The sequence below is a fragment of the Pseudophryne corroboree genome, chromosome 6 (genome assembly GCF_028390025.1).
Source record: "Pseudophryne corroboree isolate aPseCor3 chromosome 6, aPseCor3.hap2, whole genome shotgun sequence".
Lineage (NCBI taxonomy): Eukaryota > Metazoa > Chordata > Amphibia > Anura > Myobatrachidae > Pseudophryne > Pseudophryne corroboree.
Genome location: NC_086449.1, coordinates 557,001,154 through 557,024,610, shown reverse-complemented (window position 1 = coordinate 557,024,610; position 23,457 = coordinate 557,001,154). Strand labels below are relative to the sequence as shown.

Genomic DNA, 23,457 nt, shown 5'->3' with positions numbered 1-23,457 from the left:
CAGTTCCAGGCTCTACCATTTGGCCTCTCCACAGCACCAAGAGTATTCACCAAGGTAATGGCGGAAATGATGGTTCTCCTCCGCAGACGGGGTGAACATAATTCCATATCTGGACGATCTGCTGATAAAGGCACCATCCAAGGAGAAGCTGTTACAGTCCATCCTTCTCACGACCCACCTGCTCAGGGAACACGGTTGGATCCTGAATCTTCCAAAATCAAATTTGGAACCAACCAGGAGGTTTTCCTTTCTGGGAATGATCCTGGACACGGAGGTGCAGAGAGTGTTTCTTCCAGAGGAAAAAACATTGGTTATACAAACAATGGCCGGGATGTCCTGAAGCCAGCCCGGGTGTCTGTTCATCAGTTCGCCTTTTGGGAAAGATGGTGGCCTCTTACGAGGCTCTACAGTACGGGAGGTTTCATGCTTGGTGCTTCCAACTGGATCTCCTGGACAAGTGGTCAGGATCCCATCTACATGTGCACCAGAGGATACGTCTGTCACCAAAGGCCAGGATTTCACTCCTCTGGTGGTTGCAACTACCTCACCTTCTGGAGGGCGGCAGGTTTGGGATTCAGGACTGGATCCTTCTAACCACGAATGCAAGTCTCCGGGGCTGGGGCACAGTCACTCAAGGGGAGACCTTCCAAGGAAGGTGGTCATGTCTAAAAGCCAGCCTGCAGATAAACATTCTAGAACTAAGAGCCGTCTACAGCGGTCTTCTCCAAGCGGCCCATCTTCTGAGAAATCGGGCCATTCAAGTGTAATCGGACAATGTAACGACAGTGGCTTACATCAACCGACAGGGCGGAATGAAGAGCAGAGCTGCAATGTCAGAGGTAACAAGAATCATCCTCTGGGCAGAAAAACACGCGTTGGTGCTGTCAGCAATCTTCATTCCGGGAGTTTAAAACTGGGAAGCGGACTTACTCAGCAGAAATGATCTCCATCCAGGAGAGTGGGAACTCCATCCGGAGGTGTTTACAGAGGTAACAGATCTTTGGAGTGTACCTCAAATCGACATGATGTCCTCTCGTCTCAACAAAAAGCTTTGGCGATATTGTTCCAGGTCGGGGGACCCACAAGCAGTGGCCCTGGTGACTCCATGGGTTTTCCAGTTGGTGTACGTGTTTCCACCACTCCCACTCATTTCAAGAGTGCTAAAGCTCATAAGAAGAACAAGGGTTCAAGCGATCCTCATTGCTCCAGAGTGGCCAAGAAGGTCTTGGTACGCGGATCTTCTGGATCTACTGCTAGAAGAGCCGAGGCCTCTTCCTCTTTGGGAGGACCTGCTGCAGCAGAGGCCGTTCGCCTATCAAGACTTACCACAGCTATGTTTGACAGCATGGAGGTTGAACACCAGATACTAGCTCGGAAGGGCATTCCGAACAAGGTTGTTCCTACCCTGATACAGGCTAGGAAAGGAGTAACGTCAAAACATTACCATCGTATTTGGAAAAAATATATCTCTTGGTGTGAGTCCAAGAAGTTTCCTGAGGTGAAGTTTCACCTGGGACATTTTCTCCTCTTCCTGCAAACAGGTGTGTATATGGGCCTGAGGTTAGGATCCATAAAGGTCCAAATTTCGTCCCTATCCATTTTCTTCAAGAAACAGTTGGCTGCTCTCCCTGAGGTTCAGGCTTTTTTGAAGGGAGTTCTGCACCTCCAACCTCCATTTGTACCGCCTACGGCACCTTGGGATCTTAACGTGGTGTTGCAGATCCTCCAGTCAGACTAGTTTGAGCCTCTACAGGAGGTTGAGGTCAAGTTTCTCACGTGGAAGGCTCTCACTTTCTTGGCCTTAGCTTCTGCTAGACGTGTGTCGGAGTTGGGGGCTTTGTCATGTAAAAGCCCAAACTTGATCTTCCTTGAAGACAGAGCAGAGCTTCGGACACGTCTGCAGTTTCTTCCGAAGGTTGTGTCGGCATTTCAGATCAACCAACCTATTGTGGTGGCAGTTGCGACTGACTCCTCAATCTCATCAAAGTCCTTAGATGTTGTAAGGGCTCTAAAAATCTATGTGAGGAGGACTTCTCTTCAAAGATAATCGGACTCACTGTTTGTCCTGTATGATTCCAAGAAAATGGGGTGTCCTGCTTCTAAGCAGATGATCTCTCGCTGGATCAGGTTCACTATCCAGCATACGTTTTCTATGGCAGGATTGCCGTGTCCTACGTCTGTTAAGGCCCACTCTACTCATAAGGCGGCTGCCCGGGGGGTGTCTCGATGTTACAACTTTACCAAGCAGCAACTTGGTCTGGGATGAACATGTTTGCAAAGTTCTACAAGTTTGATACTTTGGCCGCTGAGGACCTGAAGTTTGGTCAATCAGTTCTGCAGGAGCCTCCGCGCTCTCCCTCCCGTTCTGGGAGCTTTGGTACATCCCCATGATACTAATGTGGACCCCAGCATCCTCTCGTAGTCCGTAGAGGATGCTGGGCGACCGCCCAGTGCTTCGATTTCCTGCTATCGTTATTTGGTTCAGTACAACTTCGTTTTAGTTGAGTACTGCATTGTTACTTGGTAAGTAATGTTTCAGCGGTTGCTGAGTTTCAAGCTAGTTAGCTTGATGTGCCTTGTATGTGTGAGCTGGTGTGAATCTCGCCACTATCTGTGTATAATCCTTCTCTCGAAGATGTCAATCTCCCCGGGCACAGTTTATAGACTGAGTCTGATAGGAGGGGTATAGAGGGAGAAGCCAGCCCACACTCTCAAACGATTGGCTCCTGGTGGAACCGTCTATACCCCATGGTACTAATGTGGACCCCAGCATCCTCTACGGACTACAAGAAAAGGATTTACCTGTAGGTAACCAAAATCCTATTTTTTACAGCACACAGAACAGTGCCCATTTATTTTTACAGCACACAGAATAGTCCCCCTTTATTTTTTACAGCACCCCTTTATTTTTACAGCACACAGAACAGGGCCACAGCACCCCTTTATTTTTACAGCACACAGAACAGTGCCCCTTTATTTTTACTGCACTCACAACAGTGCCCCTTTATTTGTACAGCACACAGAACAGGCACACAGCACCCCTCTATTTTTACAGCACACAGAACAGTGCCCCTTTATTTTTACACCACCCCTTTATTTTTACAGCACACAGAACAGTGCCCTTTTATTTTTACAGCACACAGAATAGTGCCCCTGTACAGCACAGGACTGCAGAACCCCTGTACAGCACCCTAAACAGCACAGCACACCACCCCAGAACAGCATCCCTGTACGGCACAGGACAACAGCACCCCTTACAGCACAGAACACCACAGGAGAGCACACCAGAACATCACCCATGTACAGCACAGGACAGCAGCACCCCTAACAGCACAGGACACCACAGAACAGCAGCACCCCTAGCAGCACAGGACACCACCCTAGGACAGCAGAGGACAGCATAGGACAGCAGCACCACTGTGTGCCACCACCCACAGAGAGACAGAGGTCTGTCTCCCTCACTCTCCAAGTACGGAGTGAAAATTATGGCAACACGCGGCTCCTTATATGATGACATTTTGCCTTGATCTGGGATCCGAGTCTGGCGGGAAGTCCCGAGCCGGACTCGGATCCTGAAGTCCATGGGGGTTTGGATCTCTGAGATAAGGGGTGGCAGGACCATATGCATTGTAGTCATAAGACCCCAACAAAACCATCAAATATGTTTTGTTAAGTTAAAGGGTGCCTAAAATTGGGAGGCAACAGTCATAGCCCAACAACCAGAATAGAAAAAATGAAACAAAGACTTGCGCCCTAGCTGCAGCTTGACATACGTCCAAAAGAACACCACTTCTTTCTAAATACAATAATACACTGATGGGCGATCTCCAAGCGCTGCTATATAGATCTGGAATCCTTATGTCTGAGAACCCTCAAAAGGAAATAGAGTACAACAATGGGGGTCATTCCGAGTTGTTCGCTCGCTAGCGGATTTTAGCAGCATTGCACACGCTAGGCCGCCGCCCTCTGGAGTGTATTTTAGCTTAGCAGAATTGCGAATGAAAGAGTAGCAGAATTGCGAATAGAAAATTCTTAGCAGTTTCTGAGTAGCTCGAGACTTACTCCTACACTGCGATCAGCTCAGGCCGTTTCGTTCCTGGTTTGACGTCACAAACACGCCCTGCGTTCGGCCAGCCACTCCCCCGTTTTTCCAGCCACTCCTGCGTTTTATCCTGGCACGCCTGCGTTTTTCCGCACACTCCCAGAAAACGGTCAGTTTCCGCCCAGAAATACCCACTTCCTGTCAATCACACTCCGATCACTTCAACGATGAAAATTCTTCATTCGGATGTGAGTAAATCTACTAAGTTTTGTGCTACAATACTTAGCGCATGCGCACTGCGTACCATGCGCATGCGTATTTTCGCCTTAATCGCTCCGTTGCGAAAATCGTCAATGAGCGAACAACTCGGAATGACCCCCAATATTCATAAGAGAATCTCCCAATTTATAGACAGGCAGAACCACTTCCACTTACACCCCTAAGATGGAATGGGGGCTAGGTACCTAGGTGTTTATACTAGAGGACCCCAGGCTTAATCCCACCACTTATTTGGACACCCACTTGATTGGCTTTAACATCTGCATCAATAGTGGTTTGTACCTAACCCCCCATTCCATCTTAGGGGTGTAAGTGGAAGTGGTTCTGCCTGTCTATAAATTGGGTACCTCCATTTTTGTATGGAATTTTAATTTCTTTTACATGGACTGTGGAAATTAAAGAGAAACTACTCATTTTTTTATATATAAAAAAAAAAAGGACTAATGGAGTTTTTTTAATAAGTTGTTGGGAGGCTGTATATGCGTACACAGGATCGATAGAAGATTTCAGTGAGGGGGGAATCATTAAAGATACCTTTGGATGCACACAGTGCTTATCATTAAGGTAAGCTTGGTTTTAATGAGTCGTATATCATAGATTGTGATGTCACAGTGCCTTGAATTGAAGAAGGTATGAAAGAAACCTTTATGAGAACATAGGGCTATTAATAAAGGTTAGTCGTTGGTGATACTACGAGTGAACGATAGAATCTGGAGATTCTCTTATGAATATTGTTGTACTCTGTTTCCTTTTGAGGGTTCTCAGACATAAGGATTCCAGATCTATATAGCAGCGCTTGGAGATCGCCCATCAGTGTATTATTGTATAGCCCAACAACCAATGCAATTATTATTTGAGGAAAGAGAATCTGATGGAAATACACACTACCACATCTGCTTACCTACCAAAACAAATCCAGGGGCTAAAACAAAAAAAGATGAGGGAGGGACTGAGAGAAGATCAGTTTAAAGGAGATTAATATCTAGCAGAATGTATAAGCTAAAGCTTCAGAACCATCACCCCTCTCATTGGACCACCACTGACAAGCTATAACACAATGCAGATGTCATCAGGCCTAATTTTTCTACAGCCTCATTGTTTAACCCTCATCAGGCTTCTGGCCAACCTCTCTCAGCATACCTGCTTTGGGCTACCAGATGGAGATGACTCAGATCGCCAATGCTCTTATTCAGTATTGCTATTTCATTGCTTGTAGAGGAGTAGCAAGTTTTGTAGCGTTAGTGGCAATGCTATTTATTAGTTTCACTTTCAGCCAAAGCAAATCCAATTAATCTGTAGACAGAGTAAATTGGTATGTAGCACTGACATGACTTTACAGAATATTGGATGGACCTGCACAGACAGGCCCTTCGAGGGGAGAGACAAATGATGCCTCTTCTACCTCCCAGGCCCCTACTGATGCCTAGTGTGATGATGCACTTCCCCAAAACGCTAATGATAAGTGTATTTTAATCACAATACACAACTTCAGTACCAGTGGCAATTTAACAAATTATTTTTGGCCCCACACCACAATGTACTTTAATGTTGTTCAGCATACCCCTAAATGGTATGGGTCATTAGTTCGACCACACTTAGGTTGACAGTCATTAGGTCGACCACTATTGGTCGACATGCATTAGTTCAACATGGTCACTAGGTCGACATGGTCATTAGGGCGACATGGAAAAGGGTCGACATGAGGTTTTTTTACTTTTTTTGGTGTCATTTTCTTTGTAAAGTGACGGGGAACCCCAATTAGTGAACCGTGTCCCCTAGCACAGATTACTATTCCCAATCGTAGTCCACGTGGATCATAAAGTATGAAAAAGTTTTAAAAAATGGGGGGAAAAGTGAAAAACTCGTCGACCCTTTTCCATGTCGACCTAGTACATGTTGACCTAATGACCATGTCGACCTAATGCATGTCAACCAATAGCGGTCGACATAATGACTGTTTTGTCAACATAATAACCGTATCCCCCCTAAATTATAGCAAATGTGCCACACTGTTCTGATACAGTATATCATTATCTCTCAGCACTTTGAGGCATTTCTTTGCAGCTATGTTTTTTAAAAATCATCTAAAAAGCCATAATATATGGTACTGTTCTCAGCTAGATTACTCAACAACCACAAAATATGTACAGTGCCAAGACTTGAGCTATAGAACATTAATGCAGCATGATCTATAGAACGCTAATGCAAATACCCAACACATTATGTAGGTAAAATCTGAAGACCATAAAGTAGATATGTAAAATAACATAACTGTTGACCTGAGAAAATATTCCCTACCAAGATGTAAAAAAAAAATTATTTTAGAAGAAAAGATCATGAGACTGACATATCCTTTTCAAAAATACCCCTATACTTTTTTTCCCCTAAAAACCTTATGTCTAGACAGGTGATCCTTTATGTCATGGATCTATGTCAAATCATGTGTACTGTAATTATCACTGTTTTGTTTTTGTTTTTGTGACAGACACGTTGCTTCTGCTGTACAACTCGCAGAGATGACCGTATTCTTCCACATATACCATTCACAATAAAGGCTGAACACGTACAGACATATAACTGCAACCTGTACTATAGTTATTACATTGTATTCTCCCAATGTAGCTTTTTCTGCATAATTTTACTGTGTATTTGAAATAAACTTAATTGGAAAGATTATTGAATACTGTAAAAGAATACTAGAGCAATAATATTGTTCATTTATTGTGTATAGTATACAGGAAATGCAAAGCCTACATTAAAATTGAAATATATAATCATTCAGTATTTATTTTATTTTTTTACCTTTATAGGTCACACTGATCAATTTCATGATCACACCGATAGGTTTAGAGCATCAATTGTTAACAATTCTTGCTGCAGAAGAAAAACCTGACTTAGAAGAAAGGAAGAATCAGTTGTATCTTGAAGGGGCGAAAACCAGGTACCTTCTAGTCTTGTAACCATGAATGTAAGCAGGTAATGAGTGTGGCTGAGAGCTACAGTAGATCTTGCGTAGAACAGAGAGGTCAAGTAAGGTGAAATATCAATGGATGTTGGTATATTTTTCTTGATAGACTTATATGTAAGCCAATGTATTTAATATTGAATTCAGTATATTACAGCAAAGCTTTGTGGCTTTTGTCTGCATGGGCTAACGCCATCTTCATATGGTGTTAGCCTATTACCTGCTATGGGGTTTCCCTGCTGGAGAGGGATCTTGTGATCCAACTCTGATGCACTGCAATATGTTCTGAAATGCATATCAGCTTTTACTAGATTGCGCATGTGCATCTGGAAGACTAATTACCTGGGCCCAGCTTTGATGGAAGTGCCCAGTGAGGGCCCAGGTTTCTTCCCTCTTACTTGGTGGCAGCAGCTCTTTTCCTCAGCCCAGTCAGTACACGCTGCTGTGTGCTGGGCTTCAGTGTGGCCAGGGAGAAGCTTAAAGTACAATTTTTTCTGCATTTTTTTTCTAAGGGTGCATGGCCACACCTCCTGTGATTAGGCCATGCCTCCTGAATTACCTGGGCCCAGCCAGGCTCTCTACTGCCCTGCCCATGAGGGGGTCCATAGGTAGAAGTAACGCAATTGCATATGTGATCACTTTCCTTCTTTCGGATCACTAGGACGGGCTCTTATCAGAGCCAATGTCCTGGTGATTCAAATTTATATATTTGAATGAAAAAGATTCCTTATTGCTGCAGTATGCAGCTCTAAGGATTCTTAATTTTCAAGGGTAGACTGCATATTTTAGTAAATATGCCCCTTTGTGAGGAATATCAGTCTAGTTGCTGTGTTGTATTGGTTTGCAGGGGTGAAAGTCTGCTTAGGAGAATACCAGTAAGGAGGCTATTGCAATACTCTATGCAAGGGATAATGGGGGTCATTCCGAGTTGATCGTAGCTGTGCTAAATTTAGGGACACAGACATGCGGGGGCACGCCCAGCACAGGGCTAGCCCGCTCCGCATGTGTGTCCGGTCTACAAGTACAAGTACAAAAGCATTGTACAGCGGCGATGCTTTTGTACTTGTGGAGTAACTCCTGGCCAGCGCAGCTCCTGCTGCTGGCCGGGAGTTGCTTGTCGCTGCTCCTGGTCGCAGCGGCTGCGCGTAATGTCACGCAGGCGCTGCGGCCTGCCCCCCGCATGGTCCGGCCATGCCTGCGTTGACCGGAAGGCGCCCACGAAACGGCAGCCAAACGCCGTTCTGCCCCCCACGCCCAGCATCCGCCTCTGCCTGTCAATCAGGCAGAGGCGATCGTAGTGCTCCGACGGCACTCGGCTGCCTGGCATGCGCCGGCGCACTGCGGCACCGGCGCATTCGCAGTTCTGACCCGATCGCACCGCTGCAATAAACTGTAGCGTGCGATCGGGTCAGAATGACCCCCAATGAGGGCATGAATTAAAGTTTTTGCAGTGTCTTGTGTGAGACACTTAATAAAACTGAGGTACTGCTACACACTGCTACCACTGGAAACAATCCACCTTTTAAGTATGGCTGCCACATGGATGTTTATACTTTCATGACATAAGTAAACAAATTAATTCAAACCCATTTAGAAAAATGCCCTAAAAGTGCACTTATGAACAATCTACTAAAATGTAAAATTGCTTAAAATGTAGGAATATATAATTTCAATAACTGACATATACTGTATATTGTTAGACTTTGCAATTAAGTTAACTTAAGGTTAAATTAAGCCAGGTCTTATGCTTTAAGTACAGTCTTTTTAATATACACATCAACAAAGTTGCTCATTGCATAGTTGAAAATACTTTAAAACAGAGTTCAGGGAACCTCATGTACAGGTTATTAGCAGCCGCTGTAGATGAACGTACTGTACATCTCTTTGCACTGCAAAAAAAAAAAGTCCCTTGTCAATCTGGTTCCACTGCTTATGTCAACAAGTTGTCACCATAATGAGAAGATCTTGAGCATCCTTTTGCTTGTAGACATGGATAGCAGGTTTCACTTGGTTACGTGGCTCTGCTCCATGGGCACCACCATCTTCAAATTCTGTCACCCGAACATCCAACCAATCAGGGGACACCAGGTCCTGGTCATATGATCATATTGCCAAATCCCCATTCAAACTGAGCATGCTAAACCAGTGTTACGCGTAGCTCATCTCTCATGCAGGGCCAAGCGGTTGCTAAGCAACTGGGACATCGCGTCACTCTCCCACAGTGCCCAACAGTCCCACCGGCCAATAGGAAACAGGGATGCTGGGTGGCCACAGGAAATCCTGGGACTGCTGCTCTCTCACAGCCCGGACTCATGTGATACATGCAGTGCTGCAGCTGCATGAATTTAATCATTAAGGAGGCCTTCTCTCTCTGGCTCTTCTAATTGATGCTGGTGTCTCTTAAAAGGCAGTCAGTCCTGCTTTGTCCTGCCAGTTATAGTTTTTGCTAAGGTGTAAGCTGCTGGTCTGTGTCCCAGGTTCATGCCTGTCCTGTGGATATTCTGCCTATTTTGTGAATACTCTACCTGTCAAAAGCCTAGTCTCTTTGCCTTGCCTGAATCCTTGCCATGTACCTGTCTGGTTAACCTCCTGCTTACTCCCTCAGTGTATTTACTCTGTGCTCAGCCTGCAAGTGAATTCCAACTGCAAAGTGCTTCATACTAACTCATTGTATTTCATCTGCACCTGCTGAGGTCTAGACTCTACCTTGCCCTTATCCTCCATGCACAAGTTTGTATATTACTCCAGCCTTCTATCTTGTGGTCTCCAGCCAATTGGGTAAGCCTCTGCTGCTTTAGGTATAAGCACTGTTGGCATCCTAAGTACCGGTGTGTGTGTGTGGTACGCTGCTGATCCTGCAACAGTGTTCTTACATTAGTCATCCTGTAATCTTGCACCTGTCCTTGAGCATAAATACTTTCCTGCCCACTCTCTCAGTGTATTCTGCAAACCTGCATACTGTTCAAGTGCAAACACCCTGTTTGAAACCTACTGCACAGCTACCTCTGTCCTTCCTATCTGCTATCCAGCTGCTCTCTGTACTGCAGCAGCCCGCCTCCTCACACTTTTCTGGCCTACATGAGGAATAGCAATACTTGGCCATTAAGCTTATCTAATATACCAGTATGCTTAGCTAGCCCAAAGGGGCCCTAACCCATATATCAACCCTAATAGAGCTGTGAAATGTGGGCATTAAGAACTGCTGGCATCTATGTTATTGCGTCACATTTGTGAACATTTCACACAGAATTTCAACATCACAAGCACTATAACACTATCACACATTCTTATACAGGATGGACAGAGGAGGTATGACATAGACAACATGAAGTCAAACAGTTATTTTACAGTAGGAACCAATAAAGGAGGTTCACTGGCTAACACACAGGAATAGAAATCATCATTGGGCCACTACTTTTAGCATAGTGTCAGTCAGGCAGGGGTGCAAGACACAATCAGGCCTTCCACTGTAACCTATTGGTGGTTGGCGACACACTCCTGTTCATAGCTAAGGTTCCCACCCTCCTCTACTGACCATGCGTGGAAACCAGTAGATGTGCAGTGAAGTACAGTATAATCTGCGCTCTTACTTCTGAAGCCCATGTACTAAGAACAGCCAGTGATGAGTTGATCATCAACAGCTGATATTTTTTTAACCATCAGGGAGGTTATAGCAGTGGACTATGAACCAACTGGACCAGTATCACTTCATAGCAGAAATATTTACTGCTCAGACAGTAGTCATGGCACATGTGTCTCGGCCTTGTAGACTGAATACAAATGTGATGTCAATCTTATAAGCAGCCATTGCTGAAATTACTGCTTATTGGGTGAGGAAAATGCTAAACTAAAATAGTTTCCTCAGACATTTCATTTTCACCTAATATGTGGGAAAACTCAGTTTAGACGTTTGGAAAATAATTCAGATCATTAATCAGAATAACCCTGAAAGCTGTTGGTAAGGCACTATCCTATTTGATTGGTATTTGTGATTCTCTAAGCCAGAAAATGAAGCGTGCAGGTACACAGCGGGACATTGCAAATTTGGTTGCTCACATGAGGTAATAGCTTTTTCTTTCATTCTTTTTTTTCTCAAGGCAATTGTGTGCTGGTAGTAGAATCACTAATCGGGTGAAAAGTGCATCAGAAATAAAAACACATCACGAAATTGGTCTGTGTCCCTTAATTATTAAAGCTACCAACAATTTCTTACACCTGGTATTTAACCCCTTCTACTTTAAAGATGCAGCTAATACTTGAATGAGTAACAATTCCCTAAGCTATTTATATGGTATTGCTGTCTACCTGAGCCATAGTAAAACATTCACTCTAAATGGAAATAGTCTTAAATTGTAAAATCATTATTAACCATTGGTATTCTATAGCGTACAAACTTCGACCTATAAAAGCACAGCATAACATATAAAAGTAAAGCATTAAATGGTGAAAATAGTACATACAATATAATCTGTTTGCCATAACCAGTTGCTGGCTCTCATTAGCTTAGTTGGCACTGGTACAGATGTGTCCACATTCACCGTTCCTATATCCTGCCAGTATGGCACGACTTGGCATGCAATAGACTTAGAGATTTAGCCATGATTTGTGATTTTTCATAATTTGCTTCTTTAATAAGCTACTTTATACGTATTCTATTATGGCAGACCTGTATGATGAAACCTAAGATATAATTGGAGTAGGAATAACTCAGCAGGTGAAATAATGTTGCTAATACTATTGCCCCCATTTATCAAGCCTTGGAGAGTGATAAATAGCACGGTGATAAAGTACCAACCAATCAGCTCCTAACTTCCATGTCATAGGCTATGTTTAAAAAATGACAGTAAGGAGCTGGTTGGCTGGTCATTTATCACCGTGCAATTTATCACTCTCCAAGGCCTGATAAATCTGGGCCTATGTTATTATTACAAGTAATTTCACACTTGCTGCTGATGGGCTGTACCACATTCACTAGAAGGCAGACTTTAAAATAGTGATGCTTAGGTCATTATGGGACGAAATTATTTTTTTCCTGAATGCTACCCTTGAACAGTATTATTTCTTATTGCTACATAACATGGTAAGTAAGAAATTATTTTTCTGGGGTATGTAAATTCCTAACAGCTACAATATGTTCTTCATAGCTTGATATATCTCATCATTTCGCAACTTGGCGAAATGGGAAAGAGATTGTAGCAGTTATCGCTGTTATCTGTTGTGGTCACCCCTTGATACATTCTGAATATACTTAATTTTTGCAGGATTCTTCTGAAAATGTCTCTTTTCGGAGGATTTCCTGCAAAGTATTGTTAATAAATAGGCCCCCTTTAAGAAACACACTGTCAGCACTTACTGAACTTCTCCAAAATACCAGACAAACTGCGGATACAGCTTGCTTTATTTTTAGTCTGACCAATATTTATAAAAAGGATGGTGAGTACTGACAATCCATTTGTCATAGTCATCAATAAAACACTATTTTGAGGTCATATTATTAAGCTGCTCCTTCCAGCCAATGAACGCAACACAAATGATGCACAGTGGACAAGTGTTTAATGGTCCATAAATATGAGTCCTCGGAGACTTGTTTGAGATCCTAATTTGATCCTTGTCAATGCCTTGTGACCTTGAACAAGTCCCTTTGTCTTCCTGTGTCCTGTGAGTTGAGAAACTGTGCCTGAAAACATGATATATATACACAGCATATTGTAAATGTGCTTGTACAATAGAATTGCTGGGATCACACAACTCATTGTTTATATAGTGTGTGTGTATGTATGTATGTATGCATATGTATATATATATATATATATATATATATATACACACACACTAAACAAACTAATATATTGAGGACTTCTCACAGGACCGTCCATGCCGCCCGCTGCCCACCCAGTCCCGCTACATCTAAAATTACGTCATCACTGGACGCCGGACGCGGCGTCATGGAGAGAGCTGCACACCTGTGTATAATAAAAAAATCAAAATAAAAACATAAAATACAATACAAATACAATGTTAAAAGCTTCACTGTAAACACTGGATACTCTGTGAATGCCGCAATGTATAGAATAAATTGCATATCAAAAAAAATGTAGCACAGAATTATCTAAATATATAATGCCTGAAGAACACCAACAGTATATTGGTAAAAGTTAATAATAACCTTAAAGGGTATATATACAGGCAAGTGGTAAATTGAGACACCTGTCGCAAGACACTTTTTACAGGCCCGCCATACATTAGCAGTATTATTGATCACATTCCCCCTCTTACACGTGGTGGTGATCGAGAGTTAATTCTTTTGAAAGCAGAATCTAAGTGGATATTCCTACTAAATACATTGTAACCTCAGGGGCTCAATGAACAGCTAGGGCTTTCTTGTTATCCCTAACTTTGTATTAGTCTGTAAGTTTTTTACACTGTTTCACCCACTCTGGATTAAAGTGTTAATAGATGATATTTATATTTACATTGTAACATATGAATTAGACTAGTTCATGGTCACACTTGTATTGCTACAAGACAAATAAGATAATTGAACTCTCTTTATCATATTTGTCTCAATTTAATATTTAAAATATTGAACAGAAATTGCTAAGTAATAGAGTGACAATCTGTCATGCTTGACATTTTTTATATTTATCAATTAAAAGTTATATTTAAATACGTACAGAAATATTTCTAAAAAAGAGTGCCCCCACACAGAGGTGAAACGTCATGTCCCCCTGCTCTCTTGCAGGGACAATCTTTTGTGATACTATTGTCATTTCCCTTAGGGGAGCACCACCAACACCTTAATAACTACTAGAATTATTTAAGCAAGCGGTGAGGGATCATCCCAACTTTCTCCGAGGGTATATATACAGGCAAGTGGCAAATTGAGACACCTAGACACCTGATAATAAACCAAGGACAGACATGTACCTATGAACGGGAATATATCATATAAATAGTCAATATAGTAACGGAGAAGAGTCTACCAGTTATCACAGAGCTATACAGTGTAAAAAACTTACAGACTAATACAAAGTTAGGGATAACAAGAAAGCCCTAGCTGTTCATTGAGCCCCCGAGGTGACAATGTATTAAGTAGGAATATCCACTTAGATTCTGCTTTCAAAAGAATTAACTCTCGATCACCACCACGTGTAAGAGAGGGAATGTGATCAATAATACGGTGTTTAAGGACTGCTAATTTATGGCGGGCCTGTAAAAAGTGTCTTGCGACAGGTGTCTCAATTTGCCACTTGCCTGTATATATACCCTTTAAGGTTATTATTAACTTTTACCAATATACTGTTGATGTTCTTCAGGCACTATATATTTAGATAATTCTGTGCTACATTTTTTTGATATGCAATTTACAGTATTCTATACATTGTGGCATTCACAGAGTATCCAGTGTTTACAGTGAAGCTTTTAACATTGTATTTGTATTGTATTGTTTGTTTTTATTTTGATATTTTTTATTATACACAGGTTTGCAGTTCTCTCCTTGACACCGCGTCCGGCGTCCAGTGATGACGTCATTTTAGATGTAGTGGGACCTGGCGGGCGGTGGGCGCCATGGACGGTCCTGTGAGAGGAATATAGGTATGTTTATTTTTGTTACACTCTTGAAAATGTTATGAATCAACATTGAAACATTGACTTCTCAGACTTGATCTCCGTCTTTTCATTAAAACTCTGAGTACCGCCGACTGCTATACTATATTCATGGTCACCAATACCACTGGAGGGCACCGGCTGTTTCACTACTCTTAATATTGAACGGAGTGCCGCTGACTGCTGTTGTGTGTGTATATATATATATATATATATATATATATATATATATACACACACAGTGCTCGAAGTGGGCCGGTATACAATGGTATGGCATACCGCCACTTCTTCCAGCACTGACCATTGAAGTCCCCCGCCGCTGCATTGAGCTCTCGCTCCTATGACCGCGGCGCTATTATTTCCACTCCTGATTGGCTGCCGGTCCACGGCAGATTTGAAATAGTAGCACCGCGGTCATAGGAGCCGCCCGCAGTGCCACCGACCACAGCCTCCTTCTCCTTGCACTGCCGCCGCCCTCTGCCTCCTCCTCCGCTACACTTCAGCAGCGCCGCCGCCCTCAGCCTCCCCGCCGCTGCCCTCAATCCTTCTCTGCACCTCCACCTCCTCCGCATCATGCCGACCACAGCCTCCTCATCCACCACAGACCACATAGCATACAGAATGAGCCGAAATTCACATTATAGTACACTGAATGAGCCGAATTTCACATTATAGCATGCTGAATGAGCCAAAATTCACATCATAGCACACTGGATGATCTGAAATTGTGACAGCAGGGACTGCCAGAGTGACAGCAGGGACAGAGAGAGGGACGACAGGGAGAGAGAGTAATGACAGGGAGAGAGTGACGACAGTGACAGCAGGGTGAGAGAAAGTAACGAGAGTGATGACAGTGACAGCAGGGAGAGAGAGAGTGACGAGAGTGACAGCAGGGTAAGAGAGAGTGACGACAGTGACAGCAGGGAGAGAGAGAATGACAACAGTGACAGCAGGGAGAGAGTGATGAGAGTGACAGCAGGGAGAGAGAGAGTGATGACAGTGATGACAGTGACAGCAGGTAGAGAGAGAGTGATGACAGTGACAGCAGGGAGAGAGAGAGTGACGACAGTGACAGCAGGGAGAGAGAGAGTGACAGTACGGACAGGGACAGTAACAACAGGGAGAGAGGGTGACAGCAGGGGAACATTACCTGACTGTGGTCGGCGGAGGCACCCATGGGCAGCGGCGGTGATAAGGAGGCCTTTGGTGCGGTGAGGTTCCTCTAACCGCCATTTGTTGTGGGTGAGCGGCTGGCGGTGGTGATCGGCGGGCGGCTGGTGGCTGGCGGCGATGAGCCGCGGACGGCTGGCAGTGGTGAGCGGTGGGCGGCTGGCCAGGGACATAAGTTATTACCAGGCGCCCGGAGGTGAAAAAGATCATATTGCCCCCCCACTCTGCCCAGTTCAGATATACACACAAAGCCACATATACATGCATACACACACTTACATATATAAAAATACACACCCAGCCACATTTACACACAGCCATATATATACACACACACACACACACACACACACACACACACACACACACATTATACCACTTATACGAGGCATATCCAAACTGCGGCCCTCCAGCTGTTGTGAAACTACATATCCCAGCATGCCCTGACACAGTTTTGCTGTCAGAGAATGCTAAAGCTGTGTCAGGGCATGTTGGGATGTGTAGTTTCTCAACAGCTGGAGGGTCGCAGTATGGACATGCCTGACTTATACACACATAGCCACACATACATAGCCACATATCTACATACTCACAGTCACACACACGCAGCCACATTTACACACACACACACACACACACACACACACACACACACACACACACACACACTGACACACTCCTCCATCAGTTCCATCTTCTCACCGGTTGACGGGCAGCTGTGGTGTCAGCATGTGGGAGCCGGAGCCGGGTAGCTGCGCTGTGTGACGGGAGCCGGCCATCCGTGGTTCGGAAAACTGAGCTGGGCAGCTGCGCTGTCAGGGGGGCGGGAGCTGAGCAGCCGTGGGATGTCATGCGGGAGCCGAGCATCAGTGGGGTGTCATGCGGGAGCTGAGCAGCCGGGCGTGTCAAGCTGAGCATCGGCGCTGTCAGGGGAGCCGGCCAGCTGCGATGTGTGGCAGGAGCTGGCCAGCCGTGGTCCAGAAGATGGAGCTGGGCAGATGCGCTGTTAGAGGGGCGGGAGCCTGGTGTGTCATGAAAGAGCAGGGGGTGTCATGCGGGAGCCGGGCAGCTGCACTGTCACCAGAGGCAATGGAGAAGGTGCCCCCTTCGCTGCTGGAGCCCGGCGGCAACCGACTCCATTGCCTCCCGGACTTCCGCCAGTGCGGCTGGCGGCGGTGGACAGCTGGCGGCAGGGCGGCTGTGAGCTAGTACAGCGCTCTACACAGCCGATGGCCACCAAGCAAGGACGGGAGCACAATGTGCAGCAGGATGGCCACTTCCCCCGCCTCCTGCTGCACTTTAATTTCCGGGTCAGTTGAAGAAGTTGCGGTATACCATACCGCCGAATACCGCCCCACTTCGACCACTGTATATATATATATATATATATGTAGCAAAAAGCAGATGATAATTGTGTAACTTTACAATCCTAGTATGAAAATTAAACATTAAATGCAATTCTAAACCAACCAAAGTGAATTTATAAACACTGATACTGCATTTTAAGTGTATATTGGTTTTATTTGCATACCCTCGGAAGTCTAGGTAAAGAACTAAATCAGTCAAACATTGAGAAATTCCTCCCAGAGCCTATTATAAAATAATTCACTTGAGGCAAAATTTGTAAGCAGTTGTGCTGGAATTTGACATACTTAGGAATCTATGACAATTACTGTGAGGGTCTGCATGCGAGAGAAAAATCACATTGAAAAGGAAGGAAATGGCAGTCTAGACTGTGCTGGAATCCTCCATGCTCTATTTTTATAATTTGTGAAATAAATAAAATTTCTTATAACAGAAAACAGTTGAAAGAGATAGAAGATCAGATTTTGGAAGTATTATCTCTGTCACAAGGAAACATCTTGGAGGACGAGCGAGCTATTGACATTCTTTCCTCAAGCAAGAAGTTGTCCCAGGAGATCCAGGAGAAACAAGAAATAACAGCTAAGACAGAGAAACAAATTGATGAGACTAGAGATGGCTACAGACCTGTACGTACATCCTTTTAACACCTTCACACTTTTATTTTATAACTGTTTGCATTTGTTTTTTGACATCATTTTCTTAACAATGAAGTAATAATATAAGTGACTTTAGATATTGTATCAAATTATACTTTTGCCTTTTCTTGGGTATCAGAAGACATCATTTTGCACAGCCTTGTTGTTTAGTGCCATTAGAGATGCCACCATGAAAGCGCGTGGTAATAATAATTGCTGCAAATACTAAAAAAAAATCATAAAATAATTTTTCCCTGAAATATATAGAAAAACAATAAAATATAAACAGAACACATGAGTGTAGCAGAGGTATCCCCAGGGTTTTATAGGCCTTGTTATCTAGGAAGGAAACATATAACATCAGCGCTGCATACCTTGGGGCTGACTGTTGGCATAGATGGATAGAAAGATAGATGTGACCTCTGTATCAACCTGGACAAAGAAGGGAATATACACACTGTTAACTTTGTTTTAGAATAGTGTTATTTAGAGTAATTCAATAATTAATTTATAAAGCTAGCATCTGTTACATTTCTAAATATTATAGCACTCTTCACTAATATATCAAAAGAGCTGTAGGCTCATCATTTTTTAATAGCCATGGGGCAAGCCTCTTAAAAATGACTCTCCAGAGGGTAACCAAATGGCTGAGATAAGTTTCTCCAAAGGGTAACCTTACATTCTGTAAAAACACTGATTCAGAGAGTAAAGGGGGGTACACACGGAGAGATCCGTGCTTAAAATCTAAGCAAACTGACCAGATTGCTTAGAACACAGGTTCTCAAACTCGGTCCTCAGGACCCCACACGGTGCATGTTTTGCAGGTCTCCTTACAGAATCGCAAGTGAAATAATGAACTCCACCTGTGGACCTTTTAAAATGTGTCAGTGAGTAATTAATACACCTGTGCACCTGCGGGGTTACCTGCAAAACATGCACTGTGTGGGGTCCTGAGGACCGAGTTTGAGAACCTGTGGCTTAGAAGTTAAGCACAGATCTCTCGCGTGTATTCCCCCTATCGCAGGCACTAGATTGGCCTGCATGCAGTCACAATCTAGCACATCGCTCATTTCTCCCGCTGGGGGAAATGAGCAGCCCTGCCCCCCTCCCTGCTCTGCACACATCGCGCTGTGTGTTGAGCGGGGGAGAGATGTGTGATGAACGGTCTGTGATAGATCGCTCAGCACACATCTCTCTTAGTGTGTACTGCCCTTTAAACATAGCTAACCTTTCCCTCGTCAGGATGCTTATCACTGGATACTACCCGACCAAGTGCCATATGTGGCCTTCATAATGGCAGGGGGAACAGATGACTCTGTTTTCATTTTAGTATGTATTGTTAATATTATTGATATCTTTGCCTGAGTTAGTGGAACTGAAACTACAGTGCTCCCTATTTAAGCTGCCAACTTGAAACACATGGCATGATAAGTGAGCGTGGCATTGCAAAGAGGATGACGTATAATGTGATTAATACATTTTAACATACTTTTGTGCAGAGAAAACACATAAAGGTAAGTGAAGGTGATATCATTAAGAAGTAGCACTCTATGGGGTCTATTTACTAAGCCTTGGATGGAGATAAAGTTGCTGGAGATAAAGTACCAGCCAACCGGCTCCTAACTGCTATGTCACAGGCTGTGTTTAAAAAATGACAGTTAGGAAGTGATCGGCTGGTACTTTATCTCCAGCGACTTTATCTCCATCCAAGGCTTAATAAATAGACCCCTATGTGCAGTATGTAGGCTATGTATAATGCAGCATACAGATGTGAAGTCTTACATCTGGTGTCTATGGGGGGAATTCACTCAGTCAAAAGTGGGAAATTCATAAAACCCTGCAGTGCAAGGTTTTTCCCGCAGCCACAGGGTTTTGCTATTCAATTGAAAGACAGCCAATGGGATGTGGTGATTTCTAAAGAAATCACTGTCGCTTTTTTAACGCAACTCCAGAGCAATTCTGATTTTTCCTAAAATCATTAACTTAAGGAGAAATTACTGCGACTTGCTCCCCCCCCCTCACCCCCGCCCCCCCCCCCCCCCCCCCTGGCGCACCGAGCCCTGGCGCACCGAGAGCGGCTATATGCTGTGACTACAGCAATAGTGTATAAGGATCTGCAACTGGTCTCATGTCTTATTTCTAAACAATACTCCACACTAAATGTAACCAGTTATCATGCTCTAACATTTATTTAAGTTTTTATTTAGAATTTTATAAACATTGAGATAGATATATATATATATATATATATATATATATATATATATACACATACATACACACTGTTTTTTGTATTAACAGGTTGCAAACTACTCCAGCGTAATTTTTTTTGTCATCTCAGACCTGGCTTACATTGATTCGATGTATCAGTATTCTTTGGCTTGGTTTATTAACATGTATGTTAATGCTATTAAGAAAAGCGAATCCTCTCAGAAGCTACAAGAACGGATAACTAACCTCAATGACTACTTCATGAACAAGTATGATCAAAGTGAATAACAAAAGCACTGTAAATTTCCATTTCTGCAAATGCATCTTAATCTCAGTTTAGCATAGTCCTACAGTAGGTGCACACACATATCTGTGTTACTGCCCCCTACAAATCAATGTACTCGTCAGTAAACATGCATAGTGGATACAGTGAGAATGTCCCTGCACTCCTTTCTTCAGGAGTAGCACTTTAGGATCAACTTTATGACATCACTCTTCTTTAAAGTAAACTATTCTGATTGCTCCTAATATATTCCTCAATTTTATCCCATTTATAGCTAAATATAATCAGTATACTATTTTGTTTACTCAGATATTGATATAAAGCAAAACATGTCCCCTTGAAAGTAAAGGTAATGCCTGATTACGGGGATCTCCTGAGTACATGTAAAATTCTAGTGGTTTGCTTTGCAGTGAGTAAAATATTTTACAGACCCCAGCTAAGCAGGATACTCCCCAGTACATGCTGTTTAAATAGCACGATTCAACGCAATGAAATATAGTGTTCACATGTGTGTATAAAATAGGATTCCTCAAGGAATGTTAAACAATCTGCCCAGCTCCTCCAATCAGAAGATGTTAACGGTTAAGCCATTCAAATCTAATCATCAAAGCAATACATCTCCCTGTACAAATGTGTGCATCATACTGCAAAGCAGCATTTACAATGCACTTTATATCTTTTGTAAATAACCCCAATTTGTGATACATTATAATTGTAAATACAATTGATCTATGCTAGAGGTCTACAGGGATTTGTGGGTATCCCAACATTACTGCATGTTTGCAATTTCAGCTTTGTGCTTGAGTGTTGCCAGAACTTGGTTTACACTGATGATGAGTCTCCCAGTATCAGCTTCCTGCTTTACCTACCTAGAGCTACTGGGAAGGCTGAACACATTTTCTCGTGTTCTCAGGCGTAAAAAGAAAGTCTAATGAGAGAAACTGTTCCCATGGACACTGCCTCTTCACTGACAGTCTTACCTGTATCTAATGGGAAATTTATCACACTGTTACAGAATCTGACTGCTAAAAATCTCCTATTTTAAACACACACGGACACACACTCAAACATACACACACACACACACACACACACACTATATATTTGTATATGTATGTGTGTGTGTGTATATATATATATACACACACAGTATATAATATGTATAGGCATGTAAAGCATTAATTTGAATATGCTTGCAATGTATAAAATAATGTTATCTGGAAGAAGCTGCCCTGGGAATGGCTGCAGGAAAATAATACCTGTACTGGTACAATAGATTGTGTGTGTGCCTCTCTCTATCAATTCTCTTTCACTAGCCTGAATATAGAAAGTATCTCGGACTAGGAGGAGCAGAGTATGCATATAATTTGAAAAAGGTAGTAATGTAGATATCCGGGGTTATCCGTAATCAAATGGTAAGTATGTGATGGTATGATGAATTATTAAAACATTTTTGTTTATTCATTTTTTAGTATATATGAACGAGTTTGCCGCTCTCTCTTTGAAAAGCACAAGCTGCTTTTTTCATTCCTGCTGTGTGTGGGGTTACAGAGGAACAGAGGTCTGGTCAATAAGGATGAATGGCACTTTCTTCTGACTGGAGGTGTTGCACTGGAGGTCCCGCGACACAATCCAGATCCCACATGGCTTAAGGATAAATCTTGGGGTGAAATTATTCGACTTTCCACTCTAACTCTCTTCAGTGGATTAGACGACCATTTCTGCTCAAATGTATGTAAAATGTATTTATTTTCTCTTAAATACAGTATATATATATATATATATATATATATATATATATATATATAATTTTTTTAAATGCACTTAGGGTAGAATTTAAATCTTATTCCAGCCGGCATCCACTAGATGGCTTCACACAGAGCTATTCTAATATAGCTCCGTTTGGGCACAATCAGCTGCTAGCATGTACATTTCAACTTGCGAGTTGAAATGTGTATAAAAGTTACTTTTCCCGATCGTGCCCATTAGTTTAGTCAGGTTTAGCCGCTTTACGCAGCAAACCCTTACTTCAATGGGTGTGATCAGTGCGATAGGGGACATCAATTGTATATCACCCCCTGTGATCTCACATCACTTTAGATTGGAGATCGGGGTTGATAACATTTAAATTCCCCCCTTAGAGTCTTCTACAGTTACATGTAGAAGGCTATTTATGAGGAGCAGTAGAAATGCACAGACAAAATGATAGATTTACAGTTAAGGCATTTTATTAAATCGTCTTGTACTGGGTTTCCTTCCAACATAGCATTGTGTTTTAGCTATAGCTGTCTCCATATGTGTTCGTGGTTGACCACTGTAATAAGCTAGTTTTTATATGTGTGTATAATAAGTAGGTAGGATTGCCCCCATTCTGCCCAGCTCCTCCAATCATAATAAGATATGTTTTGTAGCGTTTCAAATCTCATCCTCCAAGGCCATATACTGTATCTCCTTGTATAATTGGTACAATATATTAAACAGCAAATCAGCATTTGTTGTACACCTTATAAGTTTTGTAAATGACCCAAACCGTTATATACTAATAATGTAAATAAAAATGGGTTGGGTGCATGATAAAAGGGTTTCTGTGTGATACATGCTTGTTACACTTTGTATTGGCCCTGCACACATCTGATATAAATTAGTTCTTTGTATTCCTACAGTGCAAAGTTGCAAGTGTTTCTTTAATTTGCAAACCTTTTTCTGTCCTGGTCTATGGTAGTAGCTAGTAAGTAAGGTGAAGTCTATAAGAAAACAGAGAGGCTTCAGGGTTATAAAGCTGGTTGGGTACAGGATCCTGGCAGTCAGAATCCCGGCGGTCAAAATGCCGACGCCGGAATCCCGACCGTCAGAATGCCGGCAGGGAAGGGAGCGGCACACTACGCTCGCCACGCTGCGG

General features: G+C 42.9%; 1 protein-coding gene across 1 annotated transcript in view; it reads left to right on the top strand.

Moving 5' to 3' along the window:
* LOC134934622 (dynein axonemal heavy chain 3-like) overlaps nt 1-23,457 on the top strand; it is a 1,803,147-nt gene that overhangs the window by 1,610,168 nt on the left and 169,522 nt on the right. The window contains exons 64-67 of the mRNA XM_063930015.1: nt 7,132-7,262; nt 17,863-18,055; nt 20,366-20,544; nt 22,031-22,289. Coding sequence (XP_063786085.1) covers nt 7,132-7,262; nt 17,863-18,055; nt 20,366-20,544; nt 22,031-22,289 — 762 coding nt within the window. The remainder of the gene's footprint in view (nt 1-7,131; nt 7,263-17,862; nt 18,056-20,365; nt 20,545-22,030; nt 22,290-23,457) is intronic.